The following is an 18512-nucleotide window of genomic DNA, read 5'->3' as shown; positions in this document are numbered from 1 at the left end:
AATAGGGACAAAGCAAGTACTTTAAGTATCATTATAATGCTTCTTAGGTTTACCTCATAAATTCTAATTAATATTTCATTTCTGATACTAAACATTTCCGCGAGTCATCAGCACTAAGACATAGGTACTGGTACTCAGTTCGCACTATGTTCATTTTAATTTGAATTTAACATGGGAATTGAGCTTCCTTTCGTGCGAAATTTTCTCAACCGTATCTGATACGGCATGTGGTGTGCCCACTTTGAATTGAATACATTTCCCATACTAAATTACCTAACCAAATTCAGAAAGCAGACGGAGTACCTATAGCCACTGAAAATTCAAATTTAATTGAACTCACTTGCGATAATATGCTGAAACACTGATATAAACTACCTACTTATGGTGGAGAAGACTAGGTCTCGAGTAGTGACCAAGAACATGCATGCGTAGCGTGGGACGCCTTCCGGCACGCTGGACCTACGGATGAAGGAGGAAAGCAGAGGACAGAGTGCTGTGGCGCTCCTGGGGAGAGGCCTATGTTTAGGAGTAGGCGATACGGACTGACACGATGATATGCTGATTATGATGACGTCTACACGTGACAAAAGTTTTCCGTCTCTCGAAGCCGCGCGATGTGAATAAGCGGAACGCACAACTTTTGTCACGTATTGGCGTGCGCGTCTTGCACCCCGTGCTAGACCTTCAGAACTTCCTCAAAATGGAAGCTCGTCTCTGAACTTCCCAGCGTCAGCGGTGGGCGAGGAAGCGGCGCCTTTGAGCTCACTCCAAATGCCCTCAATAAGCATTCGTTTACTTGACGGTTAGCATCATTCTTCAACGCCTTGCATTGCCCTCCGTGGGATTAGGGATGCCACTTACTATATATTACTAGCTTTTGTCTTTTCTTGATTATAGATACAGCTTCACTGCCTCGAGATTCCTCTCAAATGGCTATATTGTTGGTTAACCACGTTATACATAACACTAATATACAAAAACTGAATACGGATTAATATTGCTAATTATAATAAATAGTACCTACATACCTACTTACATAAAAAGGTCGCATTATTTTTCTCACATACAACCAAATCTAATAGAAAAAGTATCTAAAAACAAAGCATACATATAGATTTTCCAAGTCTATGCAGCCAAGTGGCAACCCTAATCTACAAATATGTACACGATCAATAAGAATGTATTCAGAGTATAATTTGAGGTCTCTCAATGAATGAATAGATTACTTTTCTTTGACTTCCGCCAGCAAACAAGAGACTTCTATAGAAACTCACCGTGGCCTATTCTTATGTTAATCGTTTTACTTTTTCAGGTTACATAATACGACTCTGTACGGTGGCCTGCGCCTAAAAGTATACAGGCGGAGTTTTTAAATTAGCGATCTCAAGCTCACATGCAGCTCAAGCACATCCACATAAACACCACTGCTACACACATCACACACAACACGTCCCCAGATTTATAACAGATTTAGCTGGTCCCTTCATCATCAGGGATCCCTATTTTAAAAACTCCGCCTGTATACTTTTAGGCGCAGGCCACCGTACCTAATTGTATATGCACTGCATTTGTATATTATATCAACTGATAATATCAATTAGAGGCATTTACGGCTGAACACGACTATAACTGCATAGTATAAAGCATAGTCTTTTTTCGCGTCTGTACCTATGTATGTATCTTTAAACTGCACTATGTTTATATTTTATTCATAATAATATGGTAAATAGGTATATTAATGGGAATTTCACACTACGAATTTGACCTTGCTTGCGGCAAAAGCTAGGGGTCCAGCCACATTCGACCCGATCTTCTTTCGACCCGGCCACATTCGCCTCGAAACTCTTAAAAACCATAAGGGTAAGGCTTTTGATGAAATGTACTGTCTGACACAAACCACAGCTTGTGTTAAGTTGGCATACACAAAAGAATGCCTTTGTGTTCCCAAAAGTGGGAAATAGAGGGCTGATGATGATGATGATATTATTATACAGGGTGTTGTAAAATTGGTATACAAAGCCGAAACCTACATGTGCAGCATGGTATATCTAAGCCCAAAACTGAAATCAAAATTTGGAAATTCGCGAAAAAAAAAATCCATAGTCAAAGTCACGTGACCAACAAAGTTTCTATGGAAAATGATTTTCAGGAATCAGTTAAAAGGAAAACAAGAAGAAGAACAAGCAAAGCAACAGCTCTAGCTCTCTCACTTCCTGACTGGTGAACATTAAGAAGTCTTTCATTCCTGATCCCTGCCCGCCGTACTTCCCTCAACCAGTATAGGTGCACCCCGCACATTAGTTTAGTTTGTAACATTCTTTATTATTAGGCTTAAGTTACTATCTCATAATAATATATTGTAATATTTCCTCTAATTTAAATAAAAATTTAGGCCAGTTTGTATTTTTTTAATTTGCTGGTTTTGGTTTTTTGCGACGGCACCGTAGCTTAGGCGGTAGGTCGTGAATCTGCTTCCGAAGCTTCGGGCCGCGGGTTCGAATCCCGCCCAGGGCAAACATTGGTGTGATGAGCACTTGTGTTTGCCTTGTGTCTGGTTGTCGTTTATCTATTTAATATGCATCTATCTACGTAAGTATTTGTGTAGATATATCAGCTGTCCAACACCCATATCACAGGTTCTGCCTAGCTTGGGGTCGAATGGCAATGTGTGAAATGGCCCCACATATTTAGTTATGTATTTAAGTAATTGAAAAACATTTTCTTTTTTCCAAGCTTTCCATTAAATTGGGACTAGGACTAGGCCTAAACCCTTCCTTCATTGGAAGGAGACCCGTGCCCCAGCAGTGGGGACGTAATGGGTCGTGATGATGATGATGAATAGGAACCTTCATATTTCAGATAATAACATAAAGTTGTTGTCATATTATATTTTTCTCATGACTAATTAGAAAAGAAAAACAGTGATATGGATTAACATGGATTTATTTAGTTTATCAAACGTGTTTTGTGACAGTGCTCGGTAAATCTAACAGTTCCCCACTCCTCGTGATCACAAATATATCAAACATCAAAACTTTCCAAACAGACCTAACGCATTTTCAAACATTCTAATTTAATCATCATCAAAAATATTACATAATATTGCATATTTTAACTCCTGAAATAATTTATAACAAAATTTCAAATGGCAAGAAAAATTTAAGGTAGGAAACATTCGTCGCAAGCAACAAACAAAACAGTCCGAAAAACTTGCACAAAACAAAGCATATTTCAAATCAACAACTGAAATAATACGTCTTGTGCACAGCTGCGTTGGCAGCAATATAAATAAAATTGAAAATAATCCTTAAAATTATTTATGTATAAATTGTCAAATAATTGAATTACCATTCTCCCTGGCGTCATCCACTTATTAGGATTTTAATTCGAAGGTGATTAGTTTATAATCATTATTAAATATTTACCACATAAGTCTTATAGAACTGGCATATCTACTAGATAAATTAAGCTACATTTTAAGCTATTTACAGTATAGTAATTACACTTAAGGTAAGGGCTTGCTCCTTCTAATCATAGTCTCGGTTTGTCCTAGGGATCAAGCAACAACTTGACACAGGCACTTATTCACGTACAACTTCAGTACAAGTATTATGTAAATCAAATAAAGCATTAAACATATAAAACAATGGACGACCGAGATGTCACTGGAACGGAACAGCCGTAATAATCTCATATTCGTTCCAACTTAAAGCATACATTACACATTAGAACTACTTCTCAAGGCCACAAATGCACGCGGAAAATACGTTCAGTGGAAAATTTCATATTATCACTATCAGTGAGATTCCTTTAAGTAGTAGAAATGAGGCTCTGTTCAACTAAAAATTTTACTTCATTTAACGATTTAGAAAATATTAAAAATGAATGTCGGAAAAATGCAGGTAGAATTTTGAGTAAGAATCTAAAGCGATTGAATGAAACTAATTTAAATAGTATATTGGTGTAACGGCCGAAAGAAGCACAGGATCGGGAACGGTGGTCAGTTCATAAGTAGGCCTTTGCCCAGCAGTGGGACACGACACAGGCTGCATTATTTTATTTTTTTTAATTGATGTAACGTGGCAATGGCTGTTAGTTGATAAAATAATGAAATGTATCTGGTATTGCCGCTTAAAGCTATAACTATTAAATATCAACAATTTAATTTATACAACTCCAAACTATTTCAGTGACCACATAATTTTAAAGATAAGGCACTTGTGGCATTGAGAAATACCATTTGCATTCATTTACAAATAATAATTTTAATCAATATAATTATAATATAAAAATATAGGCATTTATATTTACAATGAAAATTGACATTCAAATTATCGAATTGTTTTACATCGTTCAGTAAAAATTAAATAATAAAGCGTGCTACCACTTCCATTTCCAATTTGTTTTGCCATAAAACCTGTGATTCTGATTTCAATAGACTGTATTTATTTAAGATTGTATCACCGGTGTTGTCAGTTAAACGAGTCCTTTGTCTAAACAACACAGCCTATTAAACAGAATAGTAAACTTATCAAGAGATCTTCTGATAGCGGCAAAATGGAACACAAGCGGTTTAGAATATCCTCGCATGAATATTGCACTCATTTTTATCACAAAGATCATGCCGAAGTTAAAATAATCGGTACCACCGATAGTCTTTCATTAGCTAAAACTTTAATCAACACTGGGCTCGCAGCACAAAGCATTCAAGTCTTTAGAGTTCACTGTGGGTAGGGTTCACAATATTCGTCTCCCGGTCACAGCAGCGGCACGGGCGGCGCGCCGGGCACGAGGGGCTCGGGCACGCCCTGCAGCACCCCCTGGTGGTAGTGGTGGTGATGCATCATGCCGCTCATCATCTGCTGGTGGTGCAGCATGGTGGCGTGGTGGAGCTGGGCGTGCTGAAGCGACGCGTGGTCGCCCTTCTCCTTCATCACTACTTCCTCGCGTTTCTTCACTTGTTTCCGCTCTTTGGCGCGCCGGTTTTGGAACCAGATTTTTACCTGCGGACAAAGGGTTTTGTTTTAGGTAAGACAAAAGGTTGGGTTTCCCGGTGAGAAGATCGTGGTGTTAAGAGTCAGAAATATTTTGTTTTGTCTGCTTACTTGAACACGATTTTAAACAAAGTTGCTTGACCGATTGCACATCAACAAATTATCCAAGTGTTGGAATCCTTGCGTGTCCATAAAATTATAAGTATCGTGGTCCAAGCTTTTATTTGACTAACTATCAATAAAATGGTTAGCTTAACGACAGAAAACAATAGTTCACGTCAATTTAATAATAATCGTTACCGCAAAAACCTCACGTTCAATTATTAGTTTGGAATGCTGATTTCTACTGTTCTCCATCAATAACGGGAAGACGGGAACCCTTTACTAATTGTTGATTAACTTTGTATAAAACGAACATTTCTTTAGTTTTGGTTAAATTAAATAAATACTTAATGTTATGGGTGTTCACTGTTCAGTATACCTTGCATTGCACCATATTTATTTATGATGATATTGGTAATAGGTTCGTTTAATCACTAGTTATTTCAGTCATCACTATAAACACGTTTTTACAAACACACAGTCTATATTCAAAGCTGTTTTACTTAATTGTATGTGATAGTACAAAAGTGTAAGTACATATTTTATATGCTAATGCACAGTATGACCATAAAGAGAGTCATATCTAACAATCGGAAGTCAATAAAACAATCGAAAAAATAAGGCCATTTAGAATCCGAAGTTTGTAAGTGTAACTGTTTCTTTACTATTAACCTATATAAATTAAATCTTTGAAAAAATTGGGGTTGTTTGGTGTCGGCATTTTGTGAGTGGAACTTTTTCATTGTCCGGCAGTGTATTATTAAAATGTTAAAGTCAATTTACCTGTCGTTCCGAGAGCCCGAGGCTGGCGGCCAGCTCTGCCTTGCGTCGGATGGTGATGTAGCGCGAGTAGTGGAACTCCTTCTCCAGCTCCAGCCGCTGGTGGTCGCTGTACACCACGCGGTACTTGTCCTTCGTCCGCGTTTTACCTGCAACAAGGGAGGGACTTGTTTATGCCACCGTCTGAGAGAACATTCTCAATCAGGCTGTTTTTAACAGCATGCGGATTTCATCACGCATGCGGGATTGCCCCGCACGCTTACATACAAGTAAAGTATTCATTGTAACGCGTGGAATATGCTCGCGATACGAGGGAAAATGGCGTGCAAGCCCGCGTGCGAGATGGAATCCGCAGGCTGTTAAAACAGCCTATGGTATTGCTATAGTAACATATGGCCTGTGTCTCGCGCAGTCCACCTACAACTTTCGATCCGCAACAGAATTGTAACAAGAGCGAATGAGACAGAAACATATTAAACTCCTACGGAAGCCGAAACAGCATATACTTGGCGATCCCTTGTATCTAGAACGCCGGGTGAGTCGTATGGCACATGTTTAAAGCTTATTTTCGTATAAAACTTTGACCGCCGGGGACAGGACAGACGAAGGCGGAGCATGCATGGTCGACTAATAAGCCACAGTGGCATCATCCCGCGAATAGCTTGGCAAGCTCTTATTAATTGGATGCCCAATTAAAATGTAGAAGCTAGTGAATATTGATGCAGCCGACTTGTCATTATGGTTATTCATAGGAGAGTTGATTACGTGGTGCCAGCATAGATTATACTCTGTTAATACAGGTTTGAAGGCTTCGCTTCCGCTGAAAATCAATGAGAGAATGCCAGAGTGTGTGCTTTTAAGAGATGGTAAGAAATTCTATTGGTATCTGCAAATACAATGATTACAATGATTACAATGTTGCAAACAATGTTTTCTGTACTGCTCATCTATCAAAAACATATTTCATATTTTAGTCCGTTTCGATGTGGGATCTTTCAGGATTTAGCTGCAACATCTAATTAAGTACCTATCGAATAATAATACGGGAAACAAACATATACCACTGACTAGCAGATCAGTCGATCATAAATCTACCTAAGAAAGCATAGCGCAGTGTCAAACGCCTATTTAACTTGAACATAAGTAGGTCGGCGGTAAGTCCACACGCGGTGGAAGGCCTATGTCCCTGGGGGCAGATAACACTAATCCGGGCGGCACTCCACAGAGGACCCTGGATTAAGGAGCCGACCACACCAGGTGACACTTATAGCGACAAATATTATTCCGAAGAACGAGAATGGAATTATATTGGCGACCTCGAGTTTGCACGGAATCGAAATATATCATGGTGTATGTCCGAAATATTTAATAGTACAATTTTTTTGTAAACTTTATAAAAATGTATGCGTACGGTTCTCTGAAATATATTTCCGAATTATTCTTGTGGAAGCCCATTATTATGATTGCAAAATGTACGCCATGTAAAATCAAGAGCATCGGTTTTAAATGATTGGTTCGCTAGAAACACGTACGCATATATTATGCAAACAATTTTCCCCAAACCGTTCCACTTCATACAATTTGTATGATTATCAAAATGCCGAGTGTTGTATGATTATCAGAATAACCGAATGGCGTAGTGGTTAGTGACCCTGACTACTGAGCCGATGGTCCCGGGTTCGATTCCCGGCTGGGGCAGATATTTGTTTAAAGACAGATATTTGTTCTCGGGTCTTGGATGTGCCCGTAAAATGGCAATAGGCCCGCCCCCTATTACATTGGGACTAACATTTATAACACTCTGGCGAAAAGTGGGTGCAGCAATGCACCTCTGCCTAGCCCGCAAGGGAGTACATTAGTACAAGGCGTGAGTGCGTGTGTGTTTTTTTGTTGTATCAAAATGCATGAGTGTATTCAAAAATTTAAGCGTAGATTAATTATCACGTTATCAGTAGATACGAAACATTCGTACATCTACAGTTAATCCTATGACTGTATGATTTCCGTTGGTTTTGTGTCACTCGTGACTACGATGTTTATTGACATAGTTGCTATGTTCGTAATTACGCTTTTTTTTCTCATGGGAATTTCACCACAGCAAATCTAAAAACAACTTTACAAAAGCTTAGTTCCTCCTCCCTATGAGTTAACCCAGTATAAATTTGATAACTGGCTTAGATGAACAATAAAATATCGTTGATAATTAACTGGCGAATTATTGAAAATTCTAAATATACCTATTCAAATCCCATAGTTTCCCAACCCATGTGGTCCCTCGCTGACTCTACGACTCTTTTCTGTCTCAGATATTTATCTGTCGCCAAGTAGGTAAACATGTGCTCTCCTTATCTCGATATGAAGAACTTCATAAATTATGTTTGTCAGATGCTACAGAATCAGAGCGGAATTAACTATGTCACTTGAGTATGTATTGTAACACTCGAGATCTGTTACCACAATCTGTATTTTCTTTTTGATAACTGCCATTATGCTGAATGTTAGGCTTAGAGTTGTTTGTATGCCTATGACTAGTTAATATTGCATTCGTTCGAGAATATAACTAACGTTTGTTATTATATAAATAACTCCAAAGTATTATGTAAGTATACTTGATAATGTACCCTATTGGGTCAAGTAAAATAAAGTTAAGTACATACGTACTTACTTACTAGGATTTCAATGGCAAATTGTGTTTAATAAAGTAAAGTAAGTACTAATATTTTAATGGCACTTTCTACCTAAACGCGCCTTATCAGAAGAATTTAATATAGGTACCTACATTAGATGATTATGTATAATTTTTTCGCGCAAGTAAGACATCGGGGCGCCTCGCCTGTTAATGCTAATTAATCAATATTAAATATATCGTACGATGTGATATTTTGATAACGTACCTTGTACTTAGGTAACCTTAGATGTAGGAATGATTTTATTCAGGAATTTATACATTCAAAAACTTTATTTATTATATGCCCCAGACTAAGGTTACCTACCTACCCGAAGCCGTTCTATACCTCATCAATTGATCACTATTATGGGTGTTGATAAGTATACTTACATTAAGTACTAAAAAAACTACCATGGACGTCAGGCTTATCTGTAAGTAAAAGTTTGTTCTGCACTGAGTCAACTATCTAACATTTTGTAAAGCTATCACGTTAACACACAAAGGTCGCGGCCGGGTTGACTCAATGTTTACATGTTTTCCTACAACCTGACAAAAACCATAGACAATAGATAAACCTGGCTGGCTCGAATGACAGAATATTATAACTTAAATAAATTTCCTGTTGCGCCGCAAACAAAAAGGCCGAGGAACCAGTAAAACCAACAAAAAGCGTTAATTTTGAAACAAATACACTAATATATGGTCTGAGATGAAATATGAAGCGCCCTTTTTGAGACTCTTGGCATTCAGTTAATAACTTATTTATTAAGTAAAAAAAACAAAATTAGTATTATAAAAGTAAAATCATTTTTAATTACTTCAGAAGTTCAGAGAGATGTCACATGATAATTAATCCTGATATTTCGGGAGCCAATTGCATTGTTATTTCAATAGTTATAATATCAATAAAATCTAGCAATAATTTAAAATGGAAGTAAGTATATTTTTAAGTAATTGACCAAAAAGTAACTTATGTTTTCCGACAACTTTTCTAACAATGCGCGCGCCGTCGGCACTCCGTTCATTTATGCCTAACAAGATTTACGAGACACGTCTATATCAATTTTACATTATATCAGTTGTTATCAGTTGGTTTTTGTTGGAAACACATATGTTTGGAGTGCGCAAACAATGTGTGCGGGCTGGCCGGTGTTTAGTCAGCGGTTATCACGAGCAAATACCGCGGTGATAAACCCGGGATGAACGCCTGAACACCACGGACTGAGCCAAGATGTCGCTGGGGTCTGTTGTCAAACGGGAATAAGAACATGCGAAGAAAGGGAAGAAAATACTGGCACAGCACTAAATACAGAGATTGCTTCGCGATTTTGGAATTGGACCCGTAGGGAAAGTTGTTTATTAGGTGGGTGGGTATGATGACCTCCCAATAGTATTGATACATAAAATGGCATCCTGTGTAAACCATTTCTCATGACACTGGCAGCCTATACTGGCAGGTATGCAGAGTTGCACGGAGTTGAACTAAGGCCCTATCTCAGTAAATTCAAAATCATAAATGTTGAGTGAGTCAGTCCGGATTTCCTCATTTTCATGGATTTTTCCTAAGCGCTCATTAGTTTTTCGGCTTGGTTTCAATGAGTAGCAATCCGTTTCTTTCTCTTCAAAATTTCAACCATTTTCTATATAACATTATTTTAAGTTCTGTAAATATAACTGATGACATAATTGTGCCATTTGCGGCCGCGCTTCCTGCAAGCAGTTGTGCAGAAGAAAACAATTAATCGTCTATATTTATATCGCGCTATCGCTTTGTCAAAATCCCGCGTGAGCTGTGTAATGCGTGATTATCGCGCGGCCACGATAGCGGGCCCTTTGAAGCTCGATAGTTGGCTGTCGTATCGGGTTTATCGGCCAGTACGTAGCGATGTAATGTGTTTTTGATAGAAGAGGGCGCGGCTATGTTTTGTTATCAGCAAAGATTTTTGGTAGTGCAGATTTGGATTTCGTTTTGACATCTTAAATATTTAAGAAGCTGAGGCGTTTCGATAAGCTTAGCTATGATATTAATGCTGTCAGTTATTTTATTTGAACAGTGAAAAACGCGATCATTGGAATCACACACCCGCTAAAGCAAACAGTTGACAGGTACTTATTTGATTTTGCCTAAACAATACACCCAATTGTATCACTGCGACAAATAGGATGTAGGAGGCATTAAAGTTATCCCCAAAACGGTCCCTTGGGGCACGCCGGGGCGATGTGGAGGGCGAGGGGAGGGGAAACAGTCGTAAAAGTGGAAACGGAGGGGAAAAGCGAGGAAATTCACACTTTATGCGCGTTATATACCTACTTAGGGCGGCCACAACCCTAAAGGAACTGTTGGTACGCAACGCGACCGTACCATTTGACAGAATGTACCTATCAGGAATTTGATGGAATGGTAAATAAACAGTAACATTTAAATTTATTTATTATTACTATGTTCAGTATTAGATTTCCTGAAATATTAGAAATGTGTCGTAGTGTAATGATAAGTAACAGAAAGCAACGCGATTAATATATTGCTAAGTATGTAAGAATTAAGGCAAAAACCAGTGAATCATGAATAATAGTTAGATTATGTAATTGAATTTCAAAGTACTTCCGGTTTTACGGATCAAGGTTACCCAGCTATTCGTAAGGTAACATTGCATCAATTTGTGTACCAATCGCACTATTTTCAACAATACGAAAGCAACCACCCATCAAGAACAGCATTTAGTTAAACATGCCAAAAGAAATTAGTAACGCACAAAACAGATGCCTTGCCACCAAAGCTATTATCTTTTACATCTCAACCAAAATGGTTCCACCACAGGACACCACACACAAAAAGAAAGTATAGTTGTCGACATGATTGATATTGTGACAAAAAGGCGTCGACATAAGCGGTCCTTATTCAGGGGCATAAGCTGTTGAGTTTGACATAAACAAGCGTAAATAATCCGCCTCCTACTGGGCTACTGTTGCTTTTTTGTGGCAGAAAAAGGTCTACTGCTTAGAGCAGAATAAGTTAATAGGCTTTCTATGGCTTTCATTGATTCACTTCTTTGGTAGTCTTTTTTCAGGTGTACAGCATGGATCATTGACATCTGATAACAAATATTCTGTATTATGATTGGCTAGTCTAACCCTAGCATAAAAATAACTGGTACACATTAGTCTGTTCTAAGATTGACTAAAATTCTTCACTAAAATAGTAAAAAATTACATTTATTTGTCAAAAGGCCTTTAGCTACAATTGAGGTTTGGCTAGTGAAGCCTAGGATTATGTTTATTTTTCATACCAGTATGAACATACTTATACTATTTTCGCGACATACTGTAGATGTAGATAAAAAAGTTTGTTACATTATGGTAGGCATTCTGGTTGGTCGCATATTTTGATGAAGGTGGCAATAAATAATGAGTTGATTACCCAGGTCGTAAATAACTTGTTAAATAAAATACGCCCATCATGTTTTAGGTATAATAATTTGAGTGTATGTACTAGATAAGTTTAGTAAGTGCTAATGCACCAAAGGGAATTATCGGAATAATCATGCATGAAGATCAATAGAGCTTGTGTGTACACTGGTGTGGTGACTTTTAGAACCATACAGTTTGGGCTGGAGATGGATAGGCTTGTTTTTTTTCTCGGCTGCACAAAGGTATCCGTCGTTAAGCATTATATTATTTTGTAGTTAAGTATAGGTTAAAAACACAAAACCTACCTATGCATATAACGATGCATTTTTTTTCTACTAAAGCAGCATTATTTTTTTTTTACATTTTAAATCTTTGTTGACATCCGTTTCATTGTGTGAATGGACATTGAGGGCACATAATACATGTATTATACGCTGCCCTGCCGCTGGGTTCGGGTTAGTCTAACTAAAGCATGCGTAAAGTAAATAAGACAAAACAACAACCGACCCAAAATGGCGAACGATATTATGATATCGATTGCCGGGCAGCGGGCACCACAAAAACAAAGGTAGGAGGTAGAAAATACTTATTTTGACTTTACATAGTTATTATCAAACAATTATTTTTGTTAAATGTTTACTTTACAAACCTAATTATGAATTATATATAGCTAAACCTACTGCATAGTAACTAAATACAAGTTTTTGTTAAAACTTATACACTCGCGAGCAATGAAAACGTTCCAGTGACATTAAAGCACCAAATTTCTCCTTCAGGATCAGATAAAAAGTAAACCAAGTACCAAGTAAAAATACAATACAATACAATACACTTTATTTCCACCAAGAACAAAAATTACAAAAATATATTACTTACGTTATAATTTGTTTACAAAAATTGGGCCATCTGGGTGGAACGTTTTTATTGCTCGCAAATGTAGTTTGATACAATAACGGTGACCTCACTTAATGTTTAAATAAAAATTATGCTTTCAGTCACGATGTTCAAAGCCCTACAGTTATTGGTGCGCTGAGTGAACACATACACTCGCGAGCAACCAAATCGACTCAAGCCTTCACGGCGCACATATACATTGATTTTCCTAAAACGATAAATGGTAAATATAAAAGTGATATGTCATTCGAAAGCTGAAGAATTAGGCTTTCAATTAAGATCAATACCATAAAAAAAAACTAAGCGCAGATTTAATGACGCATTTTAATTGCCCGTCAGTGTTAATTACCTCATTAGGAATCCACGCCTTGCGCTACCTGATCCCGCTATAAAACCTTTCCACATCCGGTGTACCTTATCAGTCGCTTGTTGCAAGTTGACCGGTACACATCTCGTTGCATTGTATTCCTTGTTTTCGCAAACCCATGGATACCACACCAGAAGAAGCTGCTCAAGTTGTTGCCTTGCTGCAACAAGGGTTAAGTCAGCGAGCAGTCGCTGCCCAGCTCCACTTGAGCCAGTCTGCTGTATCCCGAGTATACAGACGGTTCCAAGAGACTGGTGCCTTCAATCGAAGACCAAGAACGGGCCGCCACCGCTGCACTTCAGAGAGAGACGACCGCTTCATTGTCTCAACCTCGCTGCGCAATCGACACCTTACGGGCGTTGATGTGCAGCAAGAACTGAGACGTGTACGACAAGTGGCTGTCAGCGAGTGGACAGTGAGAAGACGCTTGAAGGAAGCCAACTTGACACCAAAAAGACCTGCATCAGGCCCCAAATTGACTGCAGGCCACCGACAAGCGCGTCTTCAGTTTGCTCGAGAGCATCTCGATTGGAGCATTGCGCAATGGCGGTCGGTCCTGTTTACTGATGAGTGCAGAGTGTGTCTGCATGGCAGTGACAGGAGAGGCCGGGTCTACCGGCGTCCGGGGGAACGATTTGCCCAATGTTGTTTCGCTGAAACAGTAGCATATGGCGGCGGTTCCTGCATGATGTGGGCTGGTATTTCTCTAGAGGGAAAAACCGCACTTGTTTTCGTGCCTGGAGGCGGCCGAGGAGGCGGGTTAACAGCTGATCGGTACATCACCGACATTCTACTCGGTCATGTTGTGCCCTATGCAGAATTTGTCGGTGAAGACTTCGTGCTAATGCACGACAATGCCCGCTGCCACACGGCACGAGTCAGTCGGCAGTTTCTGAGAGAGAAGGAATTGCGCACGATGGACTGGCCTGCGCTCAGTCCTGACCTGAATCCCATCGAACACTTATGGGACGAGCTCAAAAGAAGAGTTCGGGCCAGGAATCCAGTCCCTGCAAGCGTGGACGAGCTGAAGACAGCTTTATTAGAGGAGTGGGACGGCATTCCTCAGGAAACTGTCAAAAAGTTGATAAGGTCTATGAGAAACAGGCTGCAGGCTGTAATTAGGGCAAGAGGGGGCAATACAAAGTATTGATTTAAATAAATAAATTTTTATCTTAACATTTTTTGTTTAATTTGTATAATACGATACCCATACCCTTTTTTCCTAAATTCCCGTTTTTCCTACAATTGCGTTCAGACATCATTTATTTCAAAAATGATGAATGGATTTCAATAATAATGATATCAAATTAAAGCTGACATCTTAAGCTTTTAAATGACATATCATTTTTATTATTTCTATTCATAATTTTACTTGTATTAATGTATGTTTGCGCCGTCAAGGCTTGAGTCGATTTGGTTGCTCGCGAGTGTAGATTCCGATAAAGTATACTTAGTTACCTACTATACATATTTTAAAAGTCAGCAACATTCTAAAAATTTTAAATTCCTTTTCCGAAACCGTTCAGCAAACTCGAACAGTCACGAGCAAAAGCGTTATAGAGTTGGCAAAGATTTAACTTGTTCGAGAGCGTGGTCCCGGGGGGCCCATTGCTTCTGATTGTCGTCGGGCGCGCTGCAATCCGATACTGCGCGCGACTGGTACCGGTTTAATTGTCGAGTCTACTGCTCGGTCCCAAGACGAGAGTTACCCGGGATTGTTGCGGTGAACACAATAAGTGCTAATTTTACGCGGGATATTATTGCCGCGCGAATATAATGGGCGTGATGCGTTGTTTTGTTTGTGTTGAATAGGAAGTTCCTAAACGTGATAAAATGGTCAAATCTTAGAATTTACGTGAGGAAGTGTAACTTCGAAATGGTATAAAATGTAGTTCATAGGTACATCATGTAGTTCATCATATACATTACGTAAGTAGTCGTAGGTAGCCATGTTAAGCATGGGTCTTAGGACGGACGTATAATAATAATAATAACCATTTAGGTTTATCAGGCATCAGTTCAGTTGCCAATATAATAAACTAAACAGATGTATACATAAACACGGCAACACTACACTGGGTTCCAAAAGCAGGTAAGTACTTAGTAGTACCTGGTACTAGTTATTATTCTGTGAAAGTACTTACTACACTTTTAATTTCTCTTTTTCTTCTTAACTGTTACTTAAAGTGGTATCGTAAGAAGGGAGTGATTCTGAACAATTTTTGTTACGGCAAAATTGGGAGAAATTCTGTAGACACAAATTTTAATTTTACTTATCTAAGTATAGCAACTTACATAATTCTGTTCAAACGGATGTTAAGTACTTACATGTAAATTTTTCAGAAAACATTATAATTAAAACGTCATTTGGTTTATTATTAGTCCTTTTTTTACAAAAATACTCAACACGCTTTGAAATCCTGTTCAATATTAGTTAGGCAATAAATAAAACTTTATCTTTTTAGTTCATCGAAAATGCAAAATAGATGAAGGCACCCCCTCCCTCACTCACGCCTGACTGACCACCCCCACCGCCACCGCAGTGATGTAAAGAGCAATTTTGTATGCATTTTATTTAAAAACAGACGGCTCTTACTGAAGAACTGAAACACAACTACAAAATACTAACAAGAAAAGTTCTGAATAATTGCTGTATGTACCTAAATATGTCGTTATGATTGCGTTATACCAATGAATTCTTTAGAAATAAGAATTTTGGTAAACCGGCTGCATGTAACCGCGAGCTTTGCTTCGCCTTAAAAAGTTTTCCCGTGGGAATTCCGCTATAAAAAAAACGCCTACGTGTTAACTCAGGTTGTCAGCTAACTCCATACTAAATTTCATGAAAGTTCAGCTGTTTTGACGTGAAGAAGTAACAAACATAAACACACACACACTCACAAACTTTCACAGCTTGGTGGGAAAATTATCCAAGCTTAGGAAGACAGTTTAGTCCTCAAGAGATATGCACAAAGGTTCCATTCGAGAGAGCCTGTCGAGGTACTGAACTGACACGTGACACGCTATGTAATTGAAACAGTATAATAATATGTTTTTCCTAGATCTACGCAACATAAATTGAGATTGCAATACGCAATGCAACTAACTACAAACATTACTCTGTTATAAAATCTATTAAAATAATAATAATAATGAATGTACATACTGTAAGCTTCGGAATGGTCGTTTTCTGTAAAAATAGAAACATAACCATTAACTTTACAAGTATGATACATTCATTAAATAAAAAGATTCTGAATACCTAATTAATTATTTTTTATAAGAATTACTAAAAATCTATCATATAAGGTATTAGAACAAATAAATCTATTAGGAGTTAGGTTAGGACATCAATATAATTGTGTCATCTTAGTAAATAAATGTATACGTACACAATAGACTACACCCGATTTAGCTATAATGTATTGGATGTCATCAGATAGGATCCTCAAAAAATTAGTTAAACCCTCCACAGGTTTAACCAATATGGTTTAGACAATTATCCGAACAATGTTTACAGCTACAACTTGGTCCCACCCGGGTTCTAGTTCTAGTACTAGCACAAGGCTAGGCCGCTAGGCCACAGAGGCAGGCCTATAATGTTTTACCTAAGAAATCATTGGTGTATCATACTGATATATCGCATACGAATAAATAAAAATCAGCAGCTTTCTAATAATCATCGTAAGTAGTAATTGACACTAACTAAACGGTTGCTCAAATCGTAAGCCGACAATTAAAAATGAAAATAAAAGACTAAAGACCTACCTAATAGGTTTATAATATTTGCGAATTATGATAGTCATAAAGTTTTATTGTGTGTCTATTGTTCAATTAGCATGAATTATTGCCGATTTTTTTTCATGCAAGGTAAAGATAACAGTTAACACGCAAATATAAAAGTTTTATAATAGTTGCAACTGCAGTTATGCACACTGGCTTTCATATGCGTTATATAGGAAAAGTATCTAAATGTATATTATAATTTATTTCAAGTTATCAAGCATGTAGGTACATAAAGATTGTCTTATGTATAAATTGTATATGCAGGAGTAAAATTACATTTATTTTAATTTAAAATATAAGAATTTAATGACCTATGCGTGTGCTACCTTATCGCTTTCATAAGTTAATACCTATATGTATCCACGTAGGAAGCAATTTAGCTTTGTACGTTACTTCTTCAAGTTCCAAGTCCAACATCAATACCTATCATAAACTGAAAGTTATGGTAGTTAGGTATAATCATAGGAAATAAACTTTTTGGAATATCAGTTGAGAAAACCAGCCTACGCCTCTGCAGCGCCGATTCCGACGGCTACGCGGTTGCTACGAGGGGTCTACAGGAAAACTCGTAGCCATTTTCATGATCAATACTTTATTAATTGTTGTAACGAAAATATTAAGTTCTAGTTTTGTCTGCTCTAGACCTCCAGATTCCATGCTCTCTTGTCAATTGTAATGTTGTAAACGGACCATATACCTACACGTTCAGAAATATAAATTAATGTTGCATGACAGACATGTGCTGATTTTGTTTTTTTGTTTACGAGGAGATATAATTTTTCAAGTAGGTATCACTTTTTGTGTGTGTTGTGATGTCATAGATTTTGTGGTCAAATCCATCATAAATATTGCTAGAGGGTAGACGCAAAACAAAATTTGTGTATCCAAACATCAAAACACTTTCCAGTGTCCATGCCTGCTTCAAGTGTCCAAAGTGACATTCCACACAAAAACTAACCTGGATTGGGTTGTGTTTGGTAGTTGGGTTTCTTCATCCACTCGTAGGGCGACCTTGGGGGCGGCGGGGGCTGCGCGGGGCGCGCGCAGGGCGAGGCGCCGGGGCTGGGGTCGCCGCGCGCCGGGGACGGCAGCTCGCCCGCGTCCCGCTCGCCCGGCTCGCGCTTGGGGAAGTGGTGGCCCTCCGGCGCCCACTCGCCGCCGCCCCACGCGCCGCACCACTGCTGCTCCTCGAAGCTCTGCGGCTGCCAGCCGTACCAGCCGCCGCTGCCGTACTGCTTGCCCTGGTACATGGCGAGCGGGTTCACGTAATTCACCATCCCGATCACCGTCCGAGCATCGCACACACTCTGTTCACTAGCACTGTGAGCACCTGGCGAGGTGTGACGCGCGAGCAGGAGCGACGGCGACTGATGCCAGCGGCCGGGGCGCGCGCCGCGGGCGGAGCCCCCGGGCGCTGGGGGGGCGGAGCCGCACAAGCCAATGGCGGCGGAGAGCCGCGGCCGCCCCGCCCCCCGGCCGCCTCCGACCTAGCGATATCATTTAATTTGCCTAA

The 18512-nt window shown here is 38.9% G+C and overlaps 1 protein-coding gene across 2 annotated transcripts; it reads right to left on the bottom strand.

The window, feature by feature from the left end:
• Positions 1–2925: 2925 nt before the first annotated feature.
• On the bottom strand, positions 2926–18387 carry LOC105389512 (homeobox protein CDX-2). 2 transcript variants are annotated; one of them, XM_038112121.2, is made up of 4 exons: positions 17958–18387; positions 16380–16403; positions 5880–6025; positions 2926–5003 (listed from the first exon to the last, which is right to left on the bottom strand). In XM_038112121.2, exons 1-4 carry the CDS (start codon positions 18274–18276, stop codon positions 4758–4760), a joined length of 735 nt encoding a protein of 244 aa, XP_037968049.1. In that variant the 5' UTR covers positions 18277–18387; the 3' UTR covers positions 2926–4757. The 2 variants fall into 2 exon arrangements, with proteins under 2 accessions (XP_037968049.1, XP_037968050.1); XM_038112122.2 differs by lacking the exon at positions 16380–16403 and having other exon boundaries at positions 17958–18386.
• Between the last annotated feature and the right edge of the window lie 125 nt (positions 18388–18512).

This window comes from Plutella xylostella, chromosome 13 (assembly GCF_932276165.1).
Source record: "Plutella xylostella chromosome 13, ilPluXylo3.1, whole genome shotgun sequence".
NCBI classification, from domain to species: domain Eukaryota; kingdom Metazoa; phylum Arthropoda; class Insecta; order Lepidoptera; family Plutellidae; genus Plutella; species Plutella xylostella.
The sequence above is the reverse complement of the archived record's forward strand: the minus strand, read 5'-3'. Positions and strand labels throughout refer to the sequence as shown.

Excerpts from the sequence above, each read along its gene's own strand:
- LOC105389512 (XM_038112121.2), bottom strand. The coding sequence starts at position 18,276 with ATGGTGAATTACGTGAACCCGCTCGCCATGTACCAGGGCAAGCAGTAC. Across the intron at positions 16,404-17,957 it reads CCAAACACAACCCAATCCAG|AAAACGACCATTCCGAAGCT; the intron begins GTTAGTTTTTGT and ends CTATTTTTACAG. Across the intron at positions 6,026-16,379 it reads CGACCATTCCGAAGCTTACA|GTAAAACGCGGACGAAGGAC; the intron begins GTATGTACATTC and ends CCCTTGTTGCAG.